Below are 22,161 nucleotides of genomic sequence, written 5' to 3'. Positions count from 1 at the left end.
ACAAAACATTTATAATTTTTTCACAGGTGAATGCAGTCATTAGAAGTACAAAGCTAATGCTATGCTAAGAACAAGCTAAACTGCAGACACGCAACTTTACCGGCACCACAACCAGTTTTCAGACCTTTTTTTTCCCCCAGTGGGTGACATCACAAAAATGTTTTCCACAATAACACAATTTTTCCCAGAAGAGTAGAACAGTGAGACAGACAGCAGTAAGTGCAGCAGAAATGTCAGTGACAAGACGTGTGTGCCTGGGCTTGCCCTTCTCATGGCCCGTGGTCCCGGCTAATGAATGGACCTGTGTGTGCCAGTGTGAGTCTACTGTATGTGCGGCTACATGCGAGGACACATGAACAACATCTGTCTTGTGAATGACAGCAATGAGTCTCCAGGTATGAGAGGAAGTTTCTTGACAGTTTGAGGAAATATGACGGCTAAACACAGGAAACAAACGGGAGGCTTCGCTGCATCACCGCCACGACCTTTGACTGGCTTACTCTTTTTTTTTAAAGGTTTTACACTTTTGGTGAGCTGCTGCACCTGAGAATGCATATCATTGCAAGCATATTGATGCCCATTTAGCAAGGCAGTACGAAAGAGGAATCGCCCATCATGATTTGTGTTTAAAGCTCCAGGAGTGAGAAGAAGTCTCAGTCTAAAAAAAATGACATGCTGCCTTTTGTTTTTCATAGCATGTAAATGATATGAAAAGCACAAAAAAAAAGCACATCAAACCAGTTGATTGGACTGGAAAATGGGTTTTTGAACCTGTCCTTGGAACATTTTCAAAAGTATTTTTCATCGTCAATTGCTGACATGGTGACTGACTGCTTATTTGTTCCTCACAAGTCTTCTGGGATATCAAAAACAACACTTTGCAATGTTATCAAGGTTAAAAACCAGCTTCTCTTTGGAGGGGATCTTCAGTTTGTACAGCGACGTTCTGAAGTGCTGTTGTCAGGTTTTGGTGGATGGATTCCGACATCCTGAGGTTCGTGCTTCTTAGCTTTTGGACAGAAAGCTAAATGTCTCTGACTCATGTCAATAATGGGGAAAAAAAAAGTCAAGTCGTTTTGCAGTTTACCCACAATTCCACCCAGACGAACAAGAACATTTGATAGTTTCTTGTGGAAGCACCATGTAATGTCAGCTAAACAACATCATTATCTCCTCCCAGCAAGGCAGACAAGCCCTGATAGGGTGCATCCGTGGTCCTCTCCCTTATTTCCAGGGTCATCACCCTCTCGGTCCACCTCTCCCAGCCCTCTCTGACCCCCTCCTGCCCAGGAGGCTCATCCTGTTTCCTATAGTTTCCTCTTCCCCACGGACAGGAAATGGCTGGAACCCGTGGATACGCTCACAGGGAGGGGGAGTCGGCAGGAAGTGATCTCACTGCAACACCTGCAACCAGGAAATAGAGCAGCCCCAGCAGGGAAGTGGAAGCACAAGCTGTGTTGCTCTCACACACATTCACACATATACATTATATACACAAACAAGTGCACAACCCACAAATACCCTGTGACTTCCCCTACAGCTGCTGGCACTGAAACGGGGAAACAGAATGTGAGCAGTTCTCAGCTTCAGCGCTGCCTCCTGTCACTGCTCTGACATTACCACCGTCTGCTGCAGTCACACACAAACAGAAACCATTGCACATATCAACATTTGTGTCTACTAGACCAGGGTCTCCCCCTTCCGTCAGGGGCACATGGACTCAAATGAATAACTTCTTACTGAAGCTCTAGTTCAGTCTTGAGAACAAGGCTCATGTAACTCTGTTTCGTGCCATGCAGGTATTCCCTCATTCCTACTGATAATCGAAGCAGTTTGAAACTGCTTAACCATTTCAGGAAATACATTCCAACCTCTTATTGATCGTGCACGGTTTCGATAACGTGAGTTAATGAGGAACTACGTCCCCTACATCTCGTCCTGTGGTGACATGAATAATCCATGTCACTGAAGACAGACTCCCGTGTGACTGCACATGGCATCAAATGATTCTGATCAAATGATTTGAAATTCATATAAACGGTGATACACCACACGTTTCAAAAGCCTCTTAGGGTATTTGAGCATGTGAAAAAGAGCAGCTGTGACTTTATGGACTGTGACTCCCCTGTCTACACTATTGTGTAGGGTTGCAGGAAGTAGGAAGCTTTGAACCGCTCCTCATTTTCATTTTACAACTATTTTTGTCACTTTTTTTTTTTTTTTTGCGAGCGCTATGAATGCCCCTCTCAGGAGGGGCTGTGCAAATGTGCGCAGGTGTCTTTGCAGTCGGCTTAAATCTTTTCACACAGCCTCTAAACTATAAATACTTTTTCCTTCTGACATGATCATACAACACATAATTCACATAAGTTAGCGTGTAGCAGCGTTCTGGCCCGTGTTCTACATGATCTATGTTGTGTCATAGGTTTGGCTCTGAACATGCACTTAGTTCTAATTAATAGTATGATTATATTAAAGGAGCACGCCAACTTTTTGTCATCTTCCCCAGAGCCAGACAAGAAGATAGATAACTTTCTCTCCTCTGTGTGTGCAAAGAGGGCTGAGACCCCTAGCTGACGGCTACTTAGCTTAGCGCAATGAAATGTTGCAGATGGGAAGTGTTAGCATGCCTCTGTCAAAAGTTGTCCAACACTTTTCTTCAAAATGATCTTTTCCTGCATTTATTTATATAACAGGGGACGTGTCTAACGTTTGCTCAAAAAAAAAAAAAAAGATGCAGTGATTTGATGCAGCACCTCAAAAAACTTCGAGCAACAAAACATTTGTTGATGACTAGAGGAGCGACTGCTGCTCCTGACAGAGGAGTGTCTATCTTGTCTGGCTCTCGCGGGGACGGCAAATAATATTCCTCAAAAAGATTCCCTGATTTGTGGTTTTGTGGCATTTTCAGAGAAATTCTCCTTCCTGCCGCGTCATCACGGTGGGAAGATGAATACTGTGGTTGATCAGCTTGGAGTCGTGGTTGGTACCACAGACACTGCAGCAGGAAGTTACCGTACACACATAATATACATCATGTCGTAAACTACATTCAGAACATTGTTGTGTTTTCCTCAGCTCAGTGTTCTTGCTCACAGGCTTTGCAGGGGGGAGACGAGTGTTTGAGTCCTGTTTACAACTCTTTGTCACAACTTTAACCCAAAACCGCAATATTTTCTTAACCTCAACTCAAGCATTTTTGCATTTTTGTCTGTAAACCTAGCGCTACACTTTTAACAAGCCATAAAACATTATTTTCAAACACTGACCATCATTCCAAGTCGGTGAATAGTGATAAATTTAATACACCCTTAAAGCCTTGTCCAGCGGAGTTTTGCATGCGTCCAACATGACAAAAGAACCCCAACTGCTTTGTTTCCATGGTGCTGCTTGACGTTAACACAGTTTTCAGGTCGCGGTCATTTTCTGTGATGGATTCGCATATTTCCGTGAGACCTAATTGGCCCTGAGAGAAGAGTGGCGGTTTTATGATTGCGGACTGCCACATACAGCATGGATGTGAGTTTTGGAAGGTGACATCAGTTGTTTTTATGTCCTTACTTTCTGAAAGTTCCTGTGACACGCAGCATTTGGTCTTGTGGAGATTGAAGTACATGAAATCAGATGTTACAGTGGAGCCGCCGTGACTTTAATGAACTGATGATGCGCTGCCCGGATAGACCTCTTCAATTTGTCCATTAGCCAGCCAATGGTGAGTGTGCAGTGTGTGCTGTGCAGGAGTGCCGAGTACGCACTCTGAATATGAATTGGCTGCATTGGCAACAGATTACTGTACTTTACTGCACTAGATTGCTCACCCAGGCTGACAAACAGAGCGAGAGCGAGAGCGAGGGAGAGAGAGAGAGAGAGAGAGAGAGAGAGATGTGGGCCAGGCAGATAGAGCAGCCCACTGACATACATTCTTTAGATGGAAAAATGAGATTTTCTCCTTTTCTCGCTCTCTGCCCTCCTCCTCCTCTTTACTACGACCAGCTCACCAGTGAGAGAGAGCTGCAGACATTTTGTATGCTGCGTAGGAAAATCAGAAAATTTCTCTTCACCTTCCATTTTCTGTCATTTCTCAGCTAAAACAAAAAAAAAAGTGCCACCTTTTTACTGCTGGAATGCTGCAATTTTTTTTGTTTTGTTTTGTTTTGTTCGGTCCCTCCCCCTCCAATACCCCTTATGCAGCTTCTGTTGTCGGACCGAGGACCCTTGTGATTCCTGAGATTCCAAGCTGCAAAATACTGAAAGGTTTTCCCACTCGAGCTCTGGTATATCAGTATGTATATATAACAAACACGCCACTGTTGTTTCTACACTGCAGGCGGAGGAGGGAACGAACACGGCAATGCTGCCAAATAAACGCACTGCAGATATTTATGAGTATACACCCAGCGTGTCCCCCTTGATGTTGCGCTCAGGATTAAGTACTAACACAGGAATGATGCTGCATCAGGAGAGTGGGCGATTTACTAATCTGTCGTCTTTACATGACTTGTATAATGTCTAAGGTGGTTACAGCTTTGCCGTATTAGCAAACATCAGAATCTTCTTGTGTCTGTGCTGGTGGTTTCGGTTCAGACCACCCTCAAGTGCTGCAGGCTACCCGGGCGCGCCTGCAGTCTGTCTCTCACCTCGACTGAATCCCTGGTTGTCTCCCAGACACGTGTATCTACCGACAGGTCTCTCCTTTTTAAGTGACGATGAGCAGATCTCATTCCTCCGTGTCTGAGCTCAACACAAAATCCATCAGCTGATTCCAGCAACGGAGTAGCAGATTCTGAACTGTCTCTCCGAGTGGATGTCATGAAACATGGCCGCCTGCCAACAGAAAGAGGAACGAGCGCCCAAGAATTTCTTGAAACTACATTCGGAACACATTTGCAAAAAAAGAGTCCTCATCCCAGAGTACAGAAGGAATCAAGCTAGAATTCTGTTGTTCTAAAAACCCTCTGGGAATATAACAAAGCAGCGTTCTAGTTAAGTTTTCAGCTGGAAGTTTTTCTTCGTTCCCAGAATGTTCCCCTTAAAGAAAGGATAACATTCTCGAAAAACATTCAAATGTTTGGTTACACCTTCCGAAAGTGTCAGAACATTTAACTCTCTATTGTTCTATTCAGCGCCTCGGTGCAGTACAGTCGAGGGCTGGATTATGATTTTCGGTTCTCCGTCCTTCTGTTAGTACCATTCTAAAGTGACACTTCACCCAAAAATGCTAAAAAATCCACTTTACAGTGACTCTTTGATTTCTTCAATGAGCAAAGACATTCTTCCTGCCCTGCAAGACCTCACCACACATTTCTAGCTTGACTAAAAAGGAGAGGAGCTCCCAACAACAGCAAAACCTCCTTTTTACGAACGCCTAAACACAACATCCAACACAACCCCACATTTTCTGCATCCAGTTGAAAATATGAGGTTGTTATTTCTTGAATTCTGGACTCAACAGGAGGGGGCGGGGGGATGTAGTTTTGAATTCCAGGACAACAATGAGTGACTGAGAGGCAAACGATCACCGTAACATCTTATCTTACCTTGAGAGAATTTTTGTCAAGTGTGGCACAAACGCTCGCTCTGACTCAAGGATGAACTGAAAAGATTTGGGAAGTCAAAGGTCACTGTGGCTCCACACCAGGCATAATTGGAGGAAATTTCTAGAGGAACTGTAACAAAATTTGGCATGGTCATCTACCTACACATGAGCATCGCATGGTGTACAGAGACTCTATCGGAGGACATTTGAGGAACATATCAGACTTTCAAAATAAAAAAATCACCTGTTGAAAAGACAAACTGGTAGATGAAGATTTACTAAGCTGCAGTGTTGGAGAGGAGCAGGAAGGATGTGAGGGGAGTGACGTGCTGCTCCCAGCCGGGAACTGAACCAGGGACACGCGCCTTTCTTTCAGCTGCAGGTTTTATTTATGCTCTCACAGTATCATTACTTTACAGCCCGATAAGTTGCTTTGTCTACATTTTATGATAAATATTTTGACATTACGGGAGCATTGACGCATCTTTCCAGTGACTGTTTTGGTGTTTGAATGTTTGAGGGAGGTTTATCAGCTCAAAAAATGTTCCTGTGAGGTTGAAAGTTTATTTGTCCCCAAAGTATCCTCTGAATATTGTATGTAAATAGTCTTGGTGAAACTTTACGGTAAGTTCACTTTGATAACGACAAGTTGATGCTTTATTTACTGTTGGCAATGCTTAGTTAAGCATTAGTTAATAGTCTAGTAATCATTTATCAATGGCGTTATTATATTTACACAAAATGTGGATGGAAAAACTGGATGAGGTTAGGATTGTTCCTCACTTTATAAGGGCCACAAAGAGAATTAATAAATGGTTAATTAGGGTTAAGTAATGTTTATTTAGCACGATAATATATTTAACTAAGCATTAGCTGAACGTTAGTCATGTACCCTCATTTTTTTTAGTATTCCCAGTGTTCTCATTTGACCTCAAAGGAATATTATTTGAAGTAATGGCCATCCTTGAAGTGTTCTTCAAACATTCAATTAAATCATTGGCGTCATTAGCTCCTGAGGGTAACACTAGCCGTGGGAACGATCCCTCCCGATAGCTTGATTCTTCCTTTTATTATTCCACTTCTTCATGTTGTTCATCCGTCACACAATCATTGATTTCCTTTACCACTTCTGTAGTGTGTGCTTGTGTTTGTGTGTGTGCGTGTGTGTTTGTGCAGTCAGAAAGGTGATATTGGAATTTTTAACTGGTGCTGATATTTATCGAGCACCCCCCACCCCACCCTCCGCCTTTCTCTTTGCCCTCTCTCCTCCACTGTTTATTTTCCTCTCTGGTTCTCTCTGCCAGCTGTCAGCGCTGGCGCGGTGCCACGTGGGCGCTCGCCGGCCGGCTTATGACTGATGCAGCGGCCGTCAGGCAGGGAGGAGAAGAGGGACAACGGTTAAAATGGAGAGCGAGAGAGAGAGAGGAAGATTGAGGGAAAGCGGAGGTTGAAAAAAAGAAGAGAATGAGTGAGACAACAGAGAATTGGCACTCCCCGCTGTGTCAGAAAGGACAGAGTGCTGGATTAGGCCACGGCCATAATCACAGCCAGATGGGCTGTGAAGGGGGCGTGGACACAGGAGAAGATTGAAAAACAAGATAGAAGGGGACATTTTCAGTGTAAGGTTACAACACAACTTTATTCTGACATTTCCCCTCACAGTCATCACATACATTTAACACAATATTGCCAAAAGTGTTACACTTCATTTCCTTGCTAGATTGCATCACCGATAGGCCACATCTGTGTGGCATTTAAGCCATGTGCCGCCCCCCCCCCCCCCCCGCCCCCCCATTATTAACATTCCGAAGCTCCTTCCTCAACCACAGACACGCTGGAATTACCTTGACCAAAACATGGCCGTGTCCCTCCAGCTCCGACACAAGTTCCGAGGTCATTTATGTTCTTGAAAGAGCAATTTCTCATATTTGCATAACGTGTACGTATCAAGTGTCGAGGCCTCACAATCGCTCTAAGAACTCTCAGAGGTTTAGGAAGTTACTGGAAGAGAACAGAGGAAGGGGGAAAAAATGTGGGAACAGGTAGAGGAAAACACGGTGGTGATTTTTAATTTGGAGGGATTCTTACTCTCTTCCTTTAAGCACGGCACCCGCTCCCTCAGTTTTTGCCAGCGATATCGCCACCTTTTAAGAAAACACACGTGTAAAACCATTAGAATGGACTGCGTTTGACTTATCAAAACAGGGGGGGGTTGGACAAGCCCATGAACTTGGCTAAGGCTTATACTGGGCCACAAAGGCACACAAACACACACACATACACAAACAAACAAAGCCCCCCCCCCCCCCTGCACACACACTCCCTATCCACCTTTCAGCCTTTGTGTCACTGTTTTCTCGCTCCCCAGTTTCTTTGTCTCTTCTTCTTACCCCCATCTGCTGCGTGTGGCTCCCAAAGCTAATTCACTTCCTTGGACACCATCTGCTGTGTGACTTTCTACAGTAAACTGAGCCCGGCTCGCCGTCTCAGGGAGGAGAGGGGCTGTGTTGTCACCTGTTCGGCACCCCGCCTTCTGCTGCCCAGCATCGCCTTACACTGGACACATCGACAGACAGAGAGGGAGAGGGGGAGAGCAAGAGAGAGAGAGAGAGAGAGAGAGAGGAGAGCGCAGGGGGGCCGACAGAAAGTGTGTTTGTCAAGCATTAGTGCTTCACTTATCTGATTTTTAATCCTTAATGACTATCTGGTTTCTTGGAGCGTTCAGGCTGAATCATTTGTTTAGTCTAAGCTTGTGTGCCCTCAGGAGCCTTAAACTAGACAAACTAAAACGAAGTCATCGCGCTGGGGAGAATCTGTAATGTTCTGAAATTGTTCCTAAAAGTTAAACAGCAGAGTCGGGCAGCGGGGAAATTAGGATTACATCACACCGTTATATCAACGATATCTCTACATTTTGAAGGGTTGGCTGTAGAAACGGGCCTCCTGTGAGCCGCAATGTTGTCTTACACCACTTTCAAAAATGCACCTCGTTAGGGGAAGGCTTTTTTTTTTTTTTTTTTAATGTCAAATGATGAGAAATCTTGTTGGTTGAATCAGCACGACTCTTGAGTGCCTCAGATTCATGTGAAGACCGCAGCGGATCAAGGTTAATGCAGAGGAGAGAGAGAGAGAGAGAGAGAGAGAGAGAGAGAGAGAGAGAGAGAGAGAGAGAGAGAGAGAGAGAGAGAGAGAGAGAGAGAGAGAGAGAGAGAGATGAGGAGAGAGAGAGAGAGAGAGAGAGAGAGAAGAGTAGAGAGAGAGAGAGAGAGAGAGAGAGAGAGAGAGAGAGAGAGAGAGAGAATGCGTTCATTTCGTCGGCCCTCTGAAGATCTTGGTGCTAAGTGTACGAGTTAATGATCATTTAATGATCCTAATAAACCACCGAAGACGGAGGCCGTTTTAAATGGTTGAGGAGAGTCCTTTCGAATTGAAAATGATGTCAGCCCCTCACCGGCAACCCTCGCACGACCACGCGACACGCAAACAGGAATTAAACAACAATTCCGAAACAAGAATTCCGTGATCCAGTGATCGTAAACGTGTTCAAACGTGATCAGACTGGCGGCAGGCTGACGTGAAGGCGATAACGGGGAATGATAGGATATTTACCGATGGATGTTTGATTTGTCTGAGGGGTTTGTGATCACCATTATGTTTATAATTAAAACAAAAGAACACGTAAAAGTACCCCTTATGATCTCTGTAACTGCTTCCTCAAGTGCAAGAGTCTGGCCCATATAGCTGGTATTTTCAAAAGCACAGCCTGAGGCCTGTGTATTTTTATCTCGCAAATAACATACGTTTTGTCTGTTGACCCGTCTTCGCTCCAAAATCCAAATTATTTCCACACTGCTGATTTATTTGGAGGAGGGACTGAATGTCCTCGTGTTGTTTCCCTGGCTGAGCTCCATATCGCCCCAGAGGTGCTAGCTTAGCTTGTAGTTGCGAGCGTTCTGGTTTACAAGGAAGCCATGGTGCAGAAATGACGACACGACCTACTGGAGGTCCAAATAAATTTGAGCTATCATTTTAGCAAACGGCGAACGTGTGTCTGGAAGTGTTCTAAAGTCAGAAATTTGTGCTGAAGCCTTTGAGCTGATTAAAAGCACCGTTAGTGGAGTTGTGCTGAGTTGTAATGGGTAAAAGTAATGTGATGGGAATCCGGCTAATGACTTTTACTGATGAGTAATGCTTTTTCTTTGTTGTTGTTGTGTCCTTTCGCAACCCTCAGGACTTCAGGTGCAGATGTTTCCTCTCCTCTTAGATCATACTCATGGCTGTTTCCGGTGTTTCATTTTATATACCTGTCCCTAACTTAATTACAAGTCTTCATTATTGAGCATGTCAGCTTCTTAGAGGTGAAGTGGGATAATAATAGCAGAACAGCACCATTCAATTACCAAACCCAGCAAGTCATTTCTTTGCTGCACCAAGAGGCCAGGCTTTACCTCTCATAATGTCAATGGATTAGAGGCTTCTTTCCTCAAAGGTGCCATTGACTGGCAAGGAAGATGTGATCTTAGCGGCTGCCATTGCAAAGTCAATACTTATACAACAGGAATTTATGAATATAATGAAAGATCTTCATGATCTTTAAAGCAATACACTCTCTGGCCTAATCCTAATGGATGTGTTCCAGTGTGTGTGTGTGTGCGCGCGCTGGCTTGTGGAAACAAATGGTCTGTCTCGGCTCACTTTCCTCCCTCATTTCTAGCCAGATCCATTTCTTTTTCCCCTCTCGTTGCCTTTTCGACCTTGTATCTCTCCACCCCCGAGCAGAGTTGGATTTCTTCAAAGCTCAGTCAACGTTCTGCCATCTGTGGCTTGTGCTTTGACCCTTTTCTGCGTCTCAGGAAGTGACGGATCTGAGCGTTAGCGAAGGTTAGTGGAAGAATTGTGTTGCAGCCCGACTAAATGTCTGACTGACTGTCGACACGACAGCTGGGTGAAGGAAACACAGCCATTCCCGAGTATGAGGGATGGCGCGGACAACACACTGTATTGTATGAAGCGCTGGTTTAGAGTCACCATAAAACATGCATGTGTGCACAGAATGAACCACGCCACCACAGCGGCAAACATGCACACAGTAGCAACTGGAGTCTTGCAGCTGTTCGGGGCTGCAAGCGGTGGCAGCATTCCCGCTGAGAGTGTGGGCAGGAAGTGACTGCCTGCTGAACTTATCAGAGGAGACCGCAGAGGTGGCGTCCTCCTCCTCCTCCTCCTCCTCCTCCTCCACCCTCCTGCTGTCCTGTATGAGCTGATAGCATCCACCCAAACAGTCTGCCACTGAATTGAACTTTCTCCATTTAATCTCTTTTAACAGGCCAGTGGAGAGCAATTTATGTGCTGCATGGTTGTGTTTTGGCTTGGTTTCAGTATGAGATCATAAAATAACCTCTCAAGACAATTCTTGTCATGCTGCAGGTGAAACAGCGGTGCAGCAGGTTACAGCAGATTATAAAAGTATTATTAAATGTTTTATTTAACCTCCAAAATCCTTGAGTATTTAAAAAAAAAAAACTGCGCCATCGCAAAACTCCCTAAATAGCATCTATTTCCTTGCCATTTTCCCAATCATTATCCTCATGTCCGCTTCCGTCCGCATTGCTGTGGCTTTGTACACTGATGTGGAAAATGTGTGTCTTTTCTGCCACGCTGGCACATCCCTGATTTATATCATAGTCTTGTAAAAACAGAATATTTTCACTCATGGACAAAAGTAGCATGCGTTTGCCTGAAAAGTAACTCATCCGCCATCCTCCCCTCCACAAATCGATCCCAGTGCTCATTTAGTCCAATCAATCCTTATGGAGAATCAATCTACAACTGATGCTGCACTCATTCAAACTCATCCACGTCGGGGGGGGGGGGGGGGGGTACAGCGCAAACCCCTGATATGGCCGTTTCCCGCATGATAAATGGATCGACCCGTGTCACAGACGCTAGCGGGATCCAGTATTTCTCCATATGTGTGTTGCGTGTGCATGATGCCCTCTGGGGTGGGGTGGGGGGGTGGATGTTGATGTGCTCCGGTGTGTGTTAGGAGATGGGGAGTCAGGGGAGAGCTAAAGCAGAGGGATGGTCTCCATCTGTCAGCCTGGACCACGCTAAAGTGGCCATCACTCAGGATTGATTAGTCACGAGCACATTAGCCCCCTGGCTTTTTCTCTTTCCACTTCTTTTCTTTTTTCACCCCCCCCCCCATCAATCCCACTCCAACCATCTCTCTCCATTTCAAGTGTCTGTTCTGATCTTTTTTTGTTAATTTTTCAGGCCTCTCCTGTGTGACATTTGTTTATTTGATCTTGTCTCAAACTTTCTTTCTCCTCCTCTCTCTGTCTTTCTATCCTGTCTGTCTCTGCCTCGGTGAAGGAGCCTCCTCTTCACTTATCCTCTCCTGTTTCCCTGCGACATCACACTCTTCATCACCCATCATTTAGGTCCTCCTCCTCCTCATCTCCTCACCAACAACCTCCCTCCACAGAGAACAGATCTGACCAGGAAATGCCCAACAAAAACCAAAACCATTATGCTGTCATAACAACAGAATGCTCCAGGGCATGGAGACCATTACTCTGGTCATCCCATGTAGGTCAGCGTCCTACAAGGTGATGGGAGGTGTAAGGTGGTGTAGCTGTAGCTGGGTAGAGAGATATAAACTGGGATAGTAATGGTGGGACCAGGAATAGCTGTTTTATTGGAAGACAAAGAGAAAGCGGTGTAGATACTGGATGTGAGGGAAGAGGGGAAAGCGGGGGGATATATGAAAGCGTGTCCGGCACTGAGCTGTGGTGAGAGAACACGTACCACAGTTACTCCATTACAGTAAAAAGTACGGTGCTAAAAATGCTAGTAATTGCTGGCACCAAAGCAAGACAAGGCACAGCCTGTTCTAGGTGGCATACTGAGCCAATGTTACACCTCATTATCCGTTTAAAAGTGCGCTGAGACGAAATGCGGCGACAGAACGCTGTGCCACTGGCAGCAGACGTAACCAAGCGCCGAAACAGCAGCTGTGTAAAAAAGACAGCTGGAACGTCGACAAACAGATTCTGTTGACTTCACACAATGTGCCTCTGTTACACAATCAATGTTGGAAAAAGCCTGCACGCTGAGGTGGCACGATGCCTGCAGTGTGTGGCGAAACAAGCAAATATCATTACTTTTACAGTGACATTGTTGAATCTCTGTTGGTCTCTCACTTTGATCCTGATCAAAATATTTCAGGTGGATCATCCAAGATGCCCAGAGGACGAATCATACTGAAACATAAGACTATTTTATTGTAGAAATTAGCAGAGAACGCTAGCCTGTTACACACTCCGATTAGCAAGGCTGCATGAGACCTTCAAAGTCACTTGCAGTCAAAAGTATTTTTTTCTGAAAAATCGTGGATTTTATAGTGTAAAGCAACATAAAATAGAACCAGTTTCAAATTTCTAAAAGTTGAATTACTGTATTTATTTCTAGACAGTATGTGTGTGAGGTTTCCCCAGTAGGTGCGCGTGTTTTCTGTCAGGTTTCACGGCTCCTGAGTGAAGATGTGACCTCTGACCTACAGGCAGAGTGACAGCATGAGGTCAGAGCTTCTGGCTGTGTCTCCACGCCTGGCTTCTGATACGCTGCTGAAGTGCTGAATGAGCTCTCACGGCTCTGTCGCCTGCTCCTTCTCACAGTGTTGACAACTACCTTCTTTTTAAGACGGGGTGAATCAAACCTCTCAAGCTCATACGTGAGCGCACAGTGCACATGCTTGCAACACTCACGTCAAGGTGGGCCGCAGGTGGCAGTAGCCCGCTCTCTGACTCGAGGGCACATCTGAGAAGCCGGTGTTACCAGGGAAGACCACCCGTCGTCTGTGTGTGTCCCTCCATGTAGACCCCACTTCCTGGTACCTCTGGGGACTCCACCAGTAGCCGCCCTTCCCCTGGTGCGGCGTGGAGAACTTGGGCAGCTCCGGCCTCCAGTAGCGCCTGATGTAGAGGGGCTCGTACAGGCTCAGGCGGGGCTTTCTTCAAGACAGGAAATCAATACATCTACAGCATTACTCAGTGTGCTCATTTCCTCGCTGTGTGGCTACATTTAATCACAGATATAAAAGAAAGGGCAAGCAGGTAAAACCACCTTTACATTGTTCCATCTGCATTTAAGAAACAGGAATGCTTTTCAACATGAGTGTAACTCCAGGAAGTATGAGTCATGCACCACCTGACTTCTCCTTTTTAAGATTTTTCCGTTGTCTGTAGTTTCTTGTAAGTAAATCAAAAAGTGTATACACAGACAAGCATTAGCAGTTTTGTCACAGCGCCAGTTCAGTCTAGTGATTTGTGTCTTCTTGGCGCCTCACATCTCCCATTATCCATGCTGGACTTGTAACTGGCTGGCCTGTGACGCGGGTGAGAAGATTGGAGGTGGGAAGAAGAAGAATAGCTGAAGGAGGTGAGAAGGATTCGGGAGGAGATCCACGCTGGCTACAGCATACATGCCGACCAAAATATGATGTCGATGCCACTTCAGCTATCAGGTTACTAGTATGAGCGCCGTGATGTGGGAGCTGCTGGCTGCTGCCCGCAGAGACTGTGGGTAACTCTAGAGGAAAGCCTGGGGATAGGTTGGCATGTAAGGGGCCCCAGACCACACCCTCCATCATCCCCATCTTGCTTTGACCATGCTCTCTTCTTTCACTCACACACACCACACACACACACACACACACACACACACACACTTTCTTATTCTGCTGATGGAAGAGGCTCAATCCACAAACACCCTTCACATGCAAAGCATTATAAAAACCACTGGTGCAAAAAAAGCCCAAGCCATACATATGCAAGTTTTAGCACGAGAAAATCATTTGCATTTCCGCTGCTGCAGTCCCACGAGGCCCTGAATGCATCACAACCAAACACACACCAGCGCGCTGGTCGAGAGTGTTGTCATGGATGTCTGAGCATGTTCGGCGTGTTTGATTGAGGAACCACGTTCCAACGTTGGTCCTGCAGGTCCAGCCTTCTGATTTCAGCACGCATCTAACGAACCCAGTGGTGTGTGTTTGTGAGTCTGGATCCCTTCACCCCACCAGGAGCAGCTGTAATCAGACAGCAATCAAACTCACTCAAGACAGTATCCGTCTTTCACTCTCCTCCTCGCTACCTGTGACCCCTCATCTTCCAGCTCACCCAGGGTGAAAATGACAGGCACTTTTAAAGTTGGCGTGATGAGATGCATTTTTCATTTCAGACTGAGGCAGGGTGGAAAAAACAGACTAATTTACAGGGCTTTTTCTTTTAATGCAGATGGAAAAAAGAGAAACTTTGGACTTTTAAGTAAAAAGAAATGGTTTGTGGCTCTTTTTTTTTTATTTCTTCCAAAAGAAGCACTAAGAGGAATCCTCAGATGCAGGATTGAATCTGATGGTGAGACGAATGCACCAAAAATCGCAAGGGAAGCCTTCCTCTCGATTTCTTTTTTTAAACCAGTATCGCTCTCGCCACAAACCACAATGTCACACTGCGATTTCCTGCAGTATGAATGCAGACAAATAAACTGCCGGCCGCTCAGGACAATTCTGCACCTACTGAACAAACATGTCGCCACTTATTTCCCACTGGGTCAGTAAAACCTTGCGACCTTGTAGAAAACAACCCGTGTCCTCAATTAAAGACGATGACTCGGTCTGAAGCATGAATCTACGAACGGTAAACAAGATCCTCTGAGCTTACCTCAAGATGTAATTGGCCACATATTCGGCTGTTTCTGGATACATGGCTGTCATCGCCGCTGCGGTCCTTCACTGGGGCTGCTCACCGACTTATTGTGCAGTATTTACACGTGTGATATGTATGTATGGGTGTGTACTTCAGCCATACCAAGGGGACGTGTGTCTGCACTTGTTTTAGCAACCAGAATCCCCCCCAGGTGACATGCGCTTGAGCGCATCTCGACTAAAATAGAGTGTGTTGTGCGTGGACGGATCAGAGAAGGCCATGTAAGGACAAACTCCAGGATCCTCAGGCTGTGTTGCCCTCAGGCCTGATGAACATCTTTTTCAAAAAAAAAAAAAAGAAGAAGGAAAAAAAGCGTTTTCATTTCACACTTAAATCACCGCGGTCAGATTTCCCACGACTATCAACGCTGCGCACGCTCTTTTCCCAAACAGGATGACCCTTGTTGAGTTGAAATGTTTGAAAAAGTCGATTCAGTCCAACGAAAAGTGGACTTTTAAGACACGTGCAAATTTGCTAGTGTCACTGACGTAGGTCGATCTGTCCTCTGCAACTGTTGCCCGAGATGTTGACTTCATAATCTGTGGGTGCCACCGTGGTGTTTCAGCCGGCATCACGGCACTTACAAAGGCGAAAATAACACATTTATGGAAATATGATAAGGAATATTCAGCACCATAAAGTTTTAAGAGTAGTTTGACAGAGACGCCACTTCGTAACTTGTTCAGTACTTACCGCAAGCAGTTGTGAGAGGTCATACTGCCACCCACTGCCCTGGAGGGGAACATACTTCTGTCAGTGAACTGATCCTTCTCCAGTTCTTGTTTGGTGAAAGCGGTCCAGCTAGAAGGCCTAATCAAGCCTGAACTACAAGAACAACTGCAAACCCTGAAAGTGACGCCTGAATAGTTGTCAGTCAACATAACATGATGTCTCAGCCTGAAGGATGTCCGAAATAAAAAGGGGTTTGAGATTTAATGCACTGTAAGCCCACTCAAATGGATTACATTCTAAAAACGATCAAATGTGATTGCTGTGACATGCAGTAGATGGGACCCGTTCCTCCCGCCTCCATTCTGCTTTCAAGTATCCACAAAAATTTACAATTGAAAGAAATTGCACAAGATGGCCTCAATAATACATTCTGTGGCTGGCAGAGTGTGTCGGGAGAGAATGGAGTCTGTCTTTTGAAGCAAGTAGCTCTGCTGGAGTAGAAAACATAAGCTTGTCATACAGCGCTTTTTTGCCTCATTAAATCTGCAGACGTGCCCTACTTTCCTCTTCCTCCTCCGTTGAACTCCCATGCTTGTGAGCAGATTTGGTGGAGGATGAGTGGGGGTGTTTCATTAAATATCCATTCACCCCGAGCCTTTTTTTTTTTCTCAGTCTTATTCGACATAATGTGAGTGTAAGAGAAAAGAAAGGCGGACAAAATCACATGCGTGTGTCTCCGTGTAGCTTTTACTCCTCCATCCTGTTGTAGTTCCAGCAGGATCTTCACAAACACACTGATAAACTTGTCCAACCCCCCCCCCCCCCCCCCCCCCCCTTTCATGTAGTCCTCCTTAGTGTGACATTGAGCAGCTCCGGATTCCTTCGCTGCCACACCCACCTCCCCCCACCCCCCTCTGTTTTCCTCTTCCATCTCTACCCCTTTCTTTCCTCCCCACTTTTTTTCCCTCTCCATCACAGTCTGAAAGCTGTCAAAACACTGCGCTGCCTTCTCGATATCAAAGCCCAGTGAAAAACACAAGCCCATGTACGGCAGCGTGGATTGAATTCCAGTGCAGGGCAGAAACATGCAATTGTGTTTTTACTCACAAAAAGACTGTCACTCTGCCACAATCATGTCATCCTCCCTGTAGAGCTTGTTTATGGCCTCGTGGTATTGACTACAATGGAAGTGTGTGAGTCTCACCGAGAGTGGAGAAAGAGAGTTGTGTCAAGTCCTGTGAGATGTGTGCGAGACCACTGAGACAGACAGACCCTGACAGCTGGCTGGGCCAGATAAAGGCTGATGGAAACGCCAGACATTTCTTCCCTCTCTCCTCTCCAGTGCAAATTAAAACACAGCGCCTCTGCTTCAGCTGCTGAGGTCAGTTTCAGTGCGATTTCTGACAAGAGGAGAGGAAACCACAAGCATTCAATATGTCTGGCTTTGATACAATGCTAGATAATCTTTTGTGCTCCTATTTCCTTTATTGTTGTGCATGCAGCGGTGTCAGATTTCCAGCCCTTTTGAGAGACAATTGCGCAACTTTCGGTTCATTTTGTAAACCATCTGTAATATTGTACTTCTGAGGTAACATATGTACCTCTGAGAGAATATTCCTCAAAAGCGTAACTCTACCTCCGTTTTTGAGTATTCAGTTATGGCATTATGGCATCCCCCCCCCCCACCATCAAAATTTGAGTTTTGTGTTATAATTTGTTATAATTTGAAATATGTGTAGGAGTTTTGTGTTTGTTCCAATTAGCGAATATTAACACGCTGAACAACTGCGGTCAGACTATCAGCTTGCTTACTAAGTAGCCCCCTCTCATGCTCGTATGCTATCAACCTCCTTTTCACGTGCAAAACAACAGCAACATAACTTCGGCGGAGGCCTGAATGTCGTCTCAAAAGCCCTGAATTTCTGAGTCTGGTGAGTCTTTTCCTACATTTAACCTAACTTGTGTGTTTTCAGTCTGCAGGAGGAAGCTGGAGCCCCCAGACAGAACCTAGGCAGGAGGGCTCCAGCTGGCCATCAGGGTCAAACCCAGAACCTCCTTGCTGTGAGGTGACGGCCCAAACCATTGCACTGTTGAAAAATGCAAATGAGGTCAATTGGAGCCTCTAAATTTGCTGCAGGTGGGAATGTGAGTGTGTACCCCACCCCTCACCTAGCTAGGCCTCAGCTGCTCACGACCCTGTACAGGATAAGTGGTTTAGGATATGTGTCATCTCTCCTCTGTATCTTTGACTTGAACAGCAGACACTGAACGCAGCATGATGCAACAGACCTTTGAACTCCTGTGAGTTGCACGTGTGGGGTAAAACCTGCCGAGAGGCACAGAAGCAGCAGGTGAAGTGTTTGTCCTCAGGTACAGAGTGAAAGAGCACCCGCGGAGGAAGCAGGACGGGAGGTGACGAAGGAGTGAGAAGGGAGAGAAAAAGCAGACATCAAAGTGAAAATCCTAAAACTGTTCAAACAGTTGGATGCAACTGGAAGCATCTTTGCATGTCAAGATGTTTTTTTTTGTTGGTTTTTTTCAAGCAGAGTTTCCTGTTTGGTTTGAATGACCTGCTCAGGATAAAGTTAAATGAGGTGTAAACCCCGCAGACCTCTTTCCAACCACCGCCGTCTACAGAGCTGCTACCATCTTGACTAGATCACGGCTTCCTTTGAGCTGTCACAGGAACTTCACCCTCCTCCTTTTCAATGCCAGAAAGCTGAGTCAAAGCCTATTTGCCAGGCAGACAAGAAGGCACACAGACCCCTCCCCTCTCTGGCTGCCAACTGAGCCATCTATCACCAGGCAAACCAGTCTGAACGGGAGGGAGGGAGGTGAGTTTGTGTGTCACTCTGACATGTCTGTGTTTTACTTAATGTGTGTGTGTGTGTGTGTGTGTGTGTGCGTGCGTGCGTGAGACGTGATCGTAGCGTCTGATGGGATTTCACGCTACCTCTCGTACAGTGGAACGGGTGCCAGGCAGTCAGATGCGTTAACGGTAATGTACAATGACTAACAGAAGCCTACTCTTTAAGCCCTGTCATTCACCAACCCCTGACTTACCACACACTGTGTTCCCCTCAGCCCTCAACAATGGCAGCTCTTGTGAAATGTGGGGCGAAATGTCTGTCCCTGACTAATGAGCAAAGTCTCTTGCTGTTTAAGGTTTGTGTGCTCGACACCCCCACCGTCTTTAACAATACAGGAAAACGAAAGCAAAATGAGGAAGTGCATTTCTGGTCGACCCATTAGGTAGCATTCGGAATCTTTGTACAGTAGCAAATGAAACAAAAATCCCCTTTGTTCCCCGACCTTTGCTGTGACCAATATTTGGGTCAATATTTAGCTATAACTAAGAGTAAAAAGTCCCTAATCTTGCAGAAGTTTACAGGCAACATCCTTCTTGTAGGTTGTGGGTTCAAGTCCCAGCTGGAGCACGGGGTCTCTCTGTGTGAGTCTCCATGTTCTCCCTGTACCTACGTGGGTTCTCTCTGGTACTCCAGCTTCCTCCCACAGTCCAAAGACATCAAGAGGGGACCAGGTTAATCCAGACTCTAAATTGACCGTAGGTGTGACTGGGAGAGCCAATGGTTGTCTGTCTCTATGTGTTGGCCTTGCGATGGACTGGTGACCTGTCCAGGGTGAACCCCGCCTCTCGTCTGAAGGCTAGTGGGATAGGCTCCAGCCCCCACCCCACCCCCCCACGACCCTTAACAGGAATAAGCGGAAGAAAATGGATGGATGGATCCTTTTTGTATTAGATGAGGGGGGGCAGAAAACACTCACTGGCTTACCAGAAACCCCTAAATGTCACGTTTTAAAGATGTGTCCCAACCACAAAATGCTGCCTGAGTCAGAGGGACTTACAGATTTCATCACTTTCAGGTCAGCGAGGTCATGATTTTAAATTGGAAAGATTCTTAAGCATGGAAAAATGATGATCTTCTCTTTATAGGAACTTCATGTGGCGGACAGTGGATTAAAACCCCTCCAGAAGCTGTAGTTCATTGCCAACAGTCAGTAAAACACCAGAATCTCGGCCTTTTGTTCCAAACACAGTCAAGTTTAGAGAAGGCTTAACCCCAAGAGTCTTTGTGGACTCTTACGGGGGCCGCTGGGACAGGCTTTTATCCACATCACTAAAGCACTAAACGTGGCCTCCTGTTGTGTTCCCTGGAAGTTTTTGTGGGAAGCTCTCCAGGAGTCTGGTTAGTCAAAGTTTGTTAACCGCTGTTTCAAAGACAAATGATTCATCAATGTCATGTTGAGGGGGGGGATTGAGTTTTTTTTTTCCTCTCCTAATGAAAAATCTAACCCATTCGAATGGAAAACCTACTTTGAGTCAATCAAGGGTTGTGGTTTTTTTTATTTTCTTTTTTCTTCCAGGAACTGCTTTGAGAGGAGCAAATCTTTAAGGAGGGCTGCCCATCACGAGGTGAGTCACTCATAACGTCTCTGTTGGAGGTGAACTCGGCTCAACCAACCACACTGGGTTCATGTTCACACATACACACAGCCGCATTCATGTGTTCGCCCACACGTGTGCACACAAGCACCAAGGGAGATGTCCTTGAAAACGACATGCAACTTACCCACAAATACTTATGCAAATATTACAGCGCAGCAACCGCTCTCCTCGAATTCAGTGAGAACTCTCAGTCGAGGAGGATGGAAGAAGCTCGCCGCTAGTGGAGGAGATGCCACCGCTATCAACTGTGAAGCCTCCATCTTGACATCAGTGAATGTCCCTTTTTGGTTTTATCTTCACTTGTATCAAACATAATTGGATAAGGATGGATTACAGGTAATAAGACAGCCATGAAGGGGATATTGCCTCTGCCATAAGCTACGTGCCGTCCAGACGCCATAAACACGAGCAAGCAATGAAAAGGGCTTTTTATTTTTGATGAAGAAAACTCAGTCCAACATTTTCAGTAGGTACCATGCAATAAAATACAGGGAATCTTAAAGTTGCTGTTAGATTTTGAAACACATAGGTGTGCTCTCTCCCTGTCTCCAAGCTAAGCTAAGCTAAGCTAAGCTAAACAGCCCCTCCTTGTATCTGAAGGTATGAGAGTTGTGTCAGTCATTCTTAATCTACATTTTATTGTTGATAAAATGCCAAGTTGAAAAAAATTCCAGCTTCTTCTTATTGTTGGAGCTTGTTACAACCACTTTCACTTTTTCAATATTGCTGACATTGACTTTGGGAAGTAATCACATGAGGTTTTTTTTGTGTTTAAAAAAAACAAACCCTGAAACTTAAAAAAAAAATCAGGAACGCAAATGAAGTGATGATAAACGCTACATCTCTCTGTAAAACGGAAGGGGAAATCCACATCTTATGAAAGTCTAAATTTCCCAATTTTGCTGAGTTTCTAAATTATCAGAACAACGTGACACGCGAATCCATCATATGGCACCTCGCAGTTCAAACACACCACTCACGCCACAAAGTCGTCATGAATAATGGACGTGAGAATCAATGAAAAACAGAGAGTCAAAACTCAACCGCAGCACTTTTTTTTTTAAATATACAACACAAATAACTGTCGTGCAGCTGCCTCACATCTCCTTTGACGTACAGTACCAACTGAGAGGATCCACGTCGCGCTCGCTGAAAGCTTTGTGTGTGAGCGTGCGCGCGCGCATGTGTGTGTGTGTGTGTCAGTGTGTGTAAATAGGATGTTGCTTTAGAGTCACCCAGGCATCTCTTGGCCATTGGCTAAGCTCCACACACTGATGTCACCTCTTGGCACAACTTTGTGATCTTTGGACCCGATCAGCAATTCTGCCACCGCCATCCAATCAGCATGTGGGGTTTTGACCCCCGGGTGGTGATGTCATGCAGCAGGGAATGCAAACAAGTGAACTGATGCAGTGTGTGTGTGTGTGTGTGTGTGTGTGTGTGTGTGTGTGTGCAGGTGTGTGTGTGTGAGTGGCAGCAGCGGAGCAGCAGCCAGTAGTGTTTATAGAGGCGGGCTGTTGTCAGGGTAGTAAAAACAGCCTGCCAGCTGTGACACTGTTGATTCTTCACTGGACGTGCTGTATGTTTAGTGCGCTCACTGGTGGCTGAGTGTGAAAACTCTCCGCCAAACATTTGTCACGGCCTCTGCAACCTTTGCAAAATTGATTTTTTTTTTTTTTAATTATTGCTAGTTTGAGTGATATATTGCAACTTCC

General features: G+C 45.6%; 1 protein-coding gene across 3 annotated transcripts; it reads right to left on the bottom strand.

Moving 5' to 3' along the window:
- Positions 1 to 7,332: 7,332 nt before the first annotated feature.
- On the bottom strand, positions 7,333 to 19,542 carry LOC147246822 (uncharacterized). Of its 3 annotated transcripts, XM_086182901.1 has the most exons (5): positions 19,459 to 19,542; positions 16,000 to 16,038; positions 13,306 to 13,551; positions 7,625 to 7,680; positions 7,333 to 7,537 (listed from the first exon to the last, which is right to left on the bottom strand). In XM_086182901.1, the coding sequence occupies exons 1-5, from the start codon at positions 19,503 to 19,505 to the stop codon at positions 7,527 to 7,529; spliced, it is 399 nt and encodes a 132-aa protein (XP_086039027.1). In that variant the 5' UTR covers positions 19,506 to 19,542; the 3' UTR covers positions 7,333 to 7,526. The 3 variants fall into 3 exon arrangements, with proteins under 3 accessions (XP_086039027.1, XP_086039026.1, XP_086039028.1); XM_086182900.1 differs by lacking the exon at positions 19,459 to 19,542 and having other exon boundaries at positions 16,000 to 16,350; XM_086182902.1 differs by lacking the exons at positions 16,000 to 16,038; positions 19,459 to 19,542 and adding an exon at positions 15,262 to 15,967.
- Positions 19,543 to 22,161: the final 2,619 nt, after the last annotated feature.

The sequence above is a fragment of the Aulostomus chinensis genome, chromosome 17 (genome assembly GCF_037954235.1).
Source record: "Aulostomus chinensis isolate RoL2024-O1b breed Wild chromosome 17, RoL_Achi_v1.0, whole genome shotgun sequence".
Taxonomy (NCBI): domain Eukaryota; kingdom Metazoa; phylum Chordata; class Actinopteri; order Syngnathiformes; family Aulostomidae; genus Aulostomus; species Aulostomus chinensis.
This window is presented reverse-complemented; position numbering and strand designations above follow the sequence as displayed.

Coding starts and splice junctions, on each gene's coding strand:
- LOC147246822 (XM_086182900.1), bottom strand. CDS start 16,187: ATGTTGACTGACAACTATTCAGGCGTCACTTTCAGGGTTTGCAGTTGT. Junction 13,552..15,999: donor ACCTCTCACAACTGCTTGCG/GTAAGTACTGAA, acceptor CCTGTCTTGAAG/AAAGCCCCGCCTGAGCCTGT. Junction 7,681..13,305: donor CACCTGCGGCCCACCTTGAC/GTGAGTGTTGCA, acceptor TTTTCTTAAAAG/GTGGCGATATCGCTGGCAAA.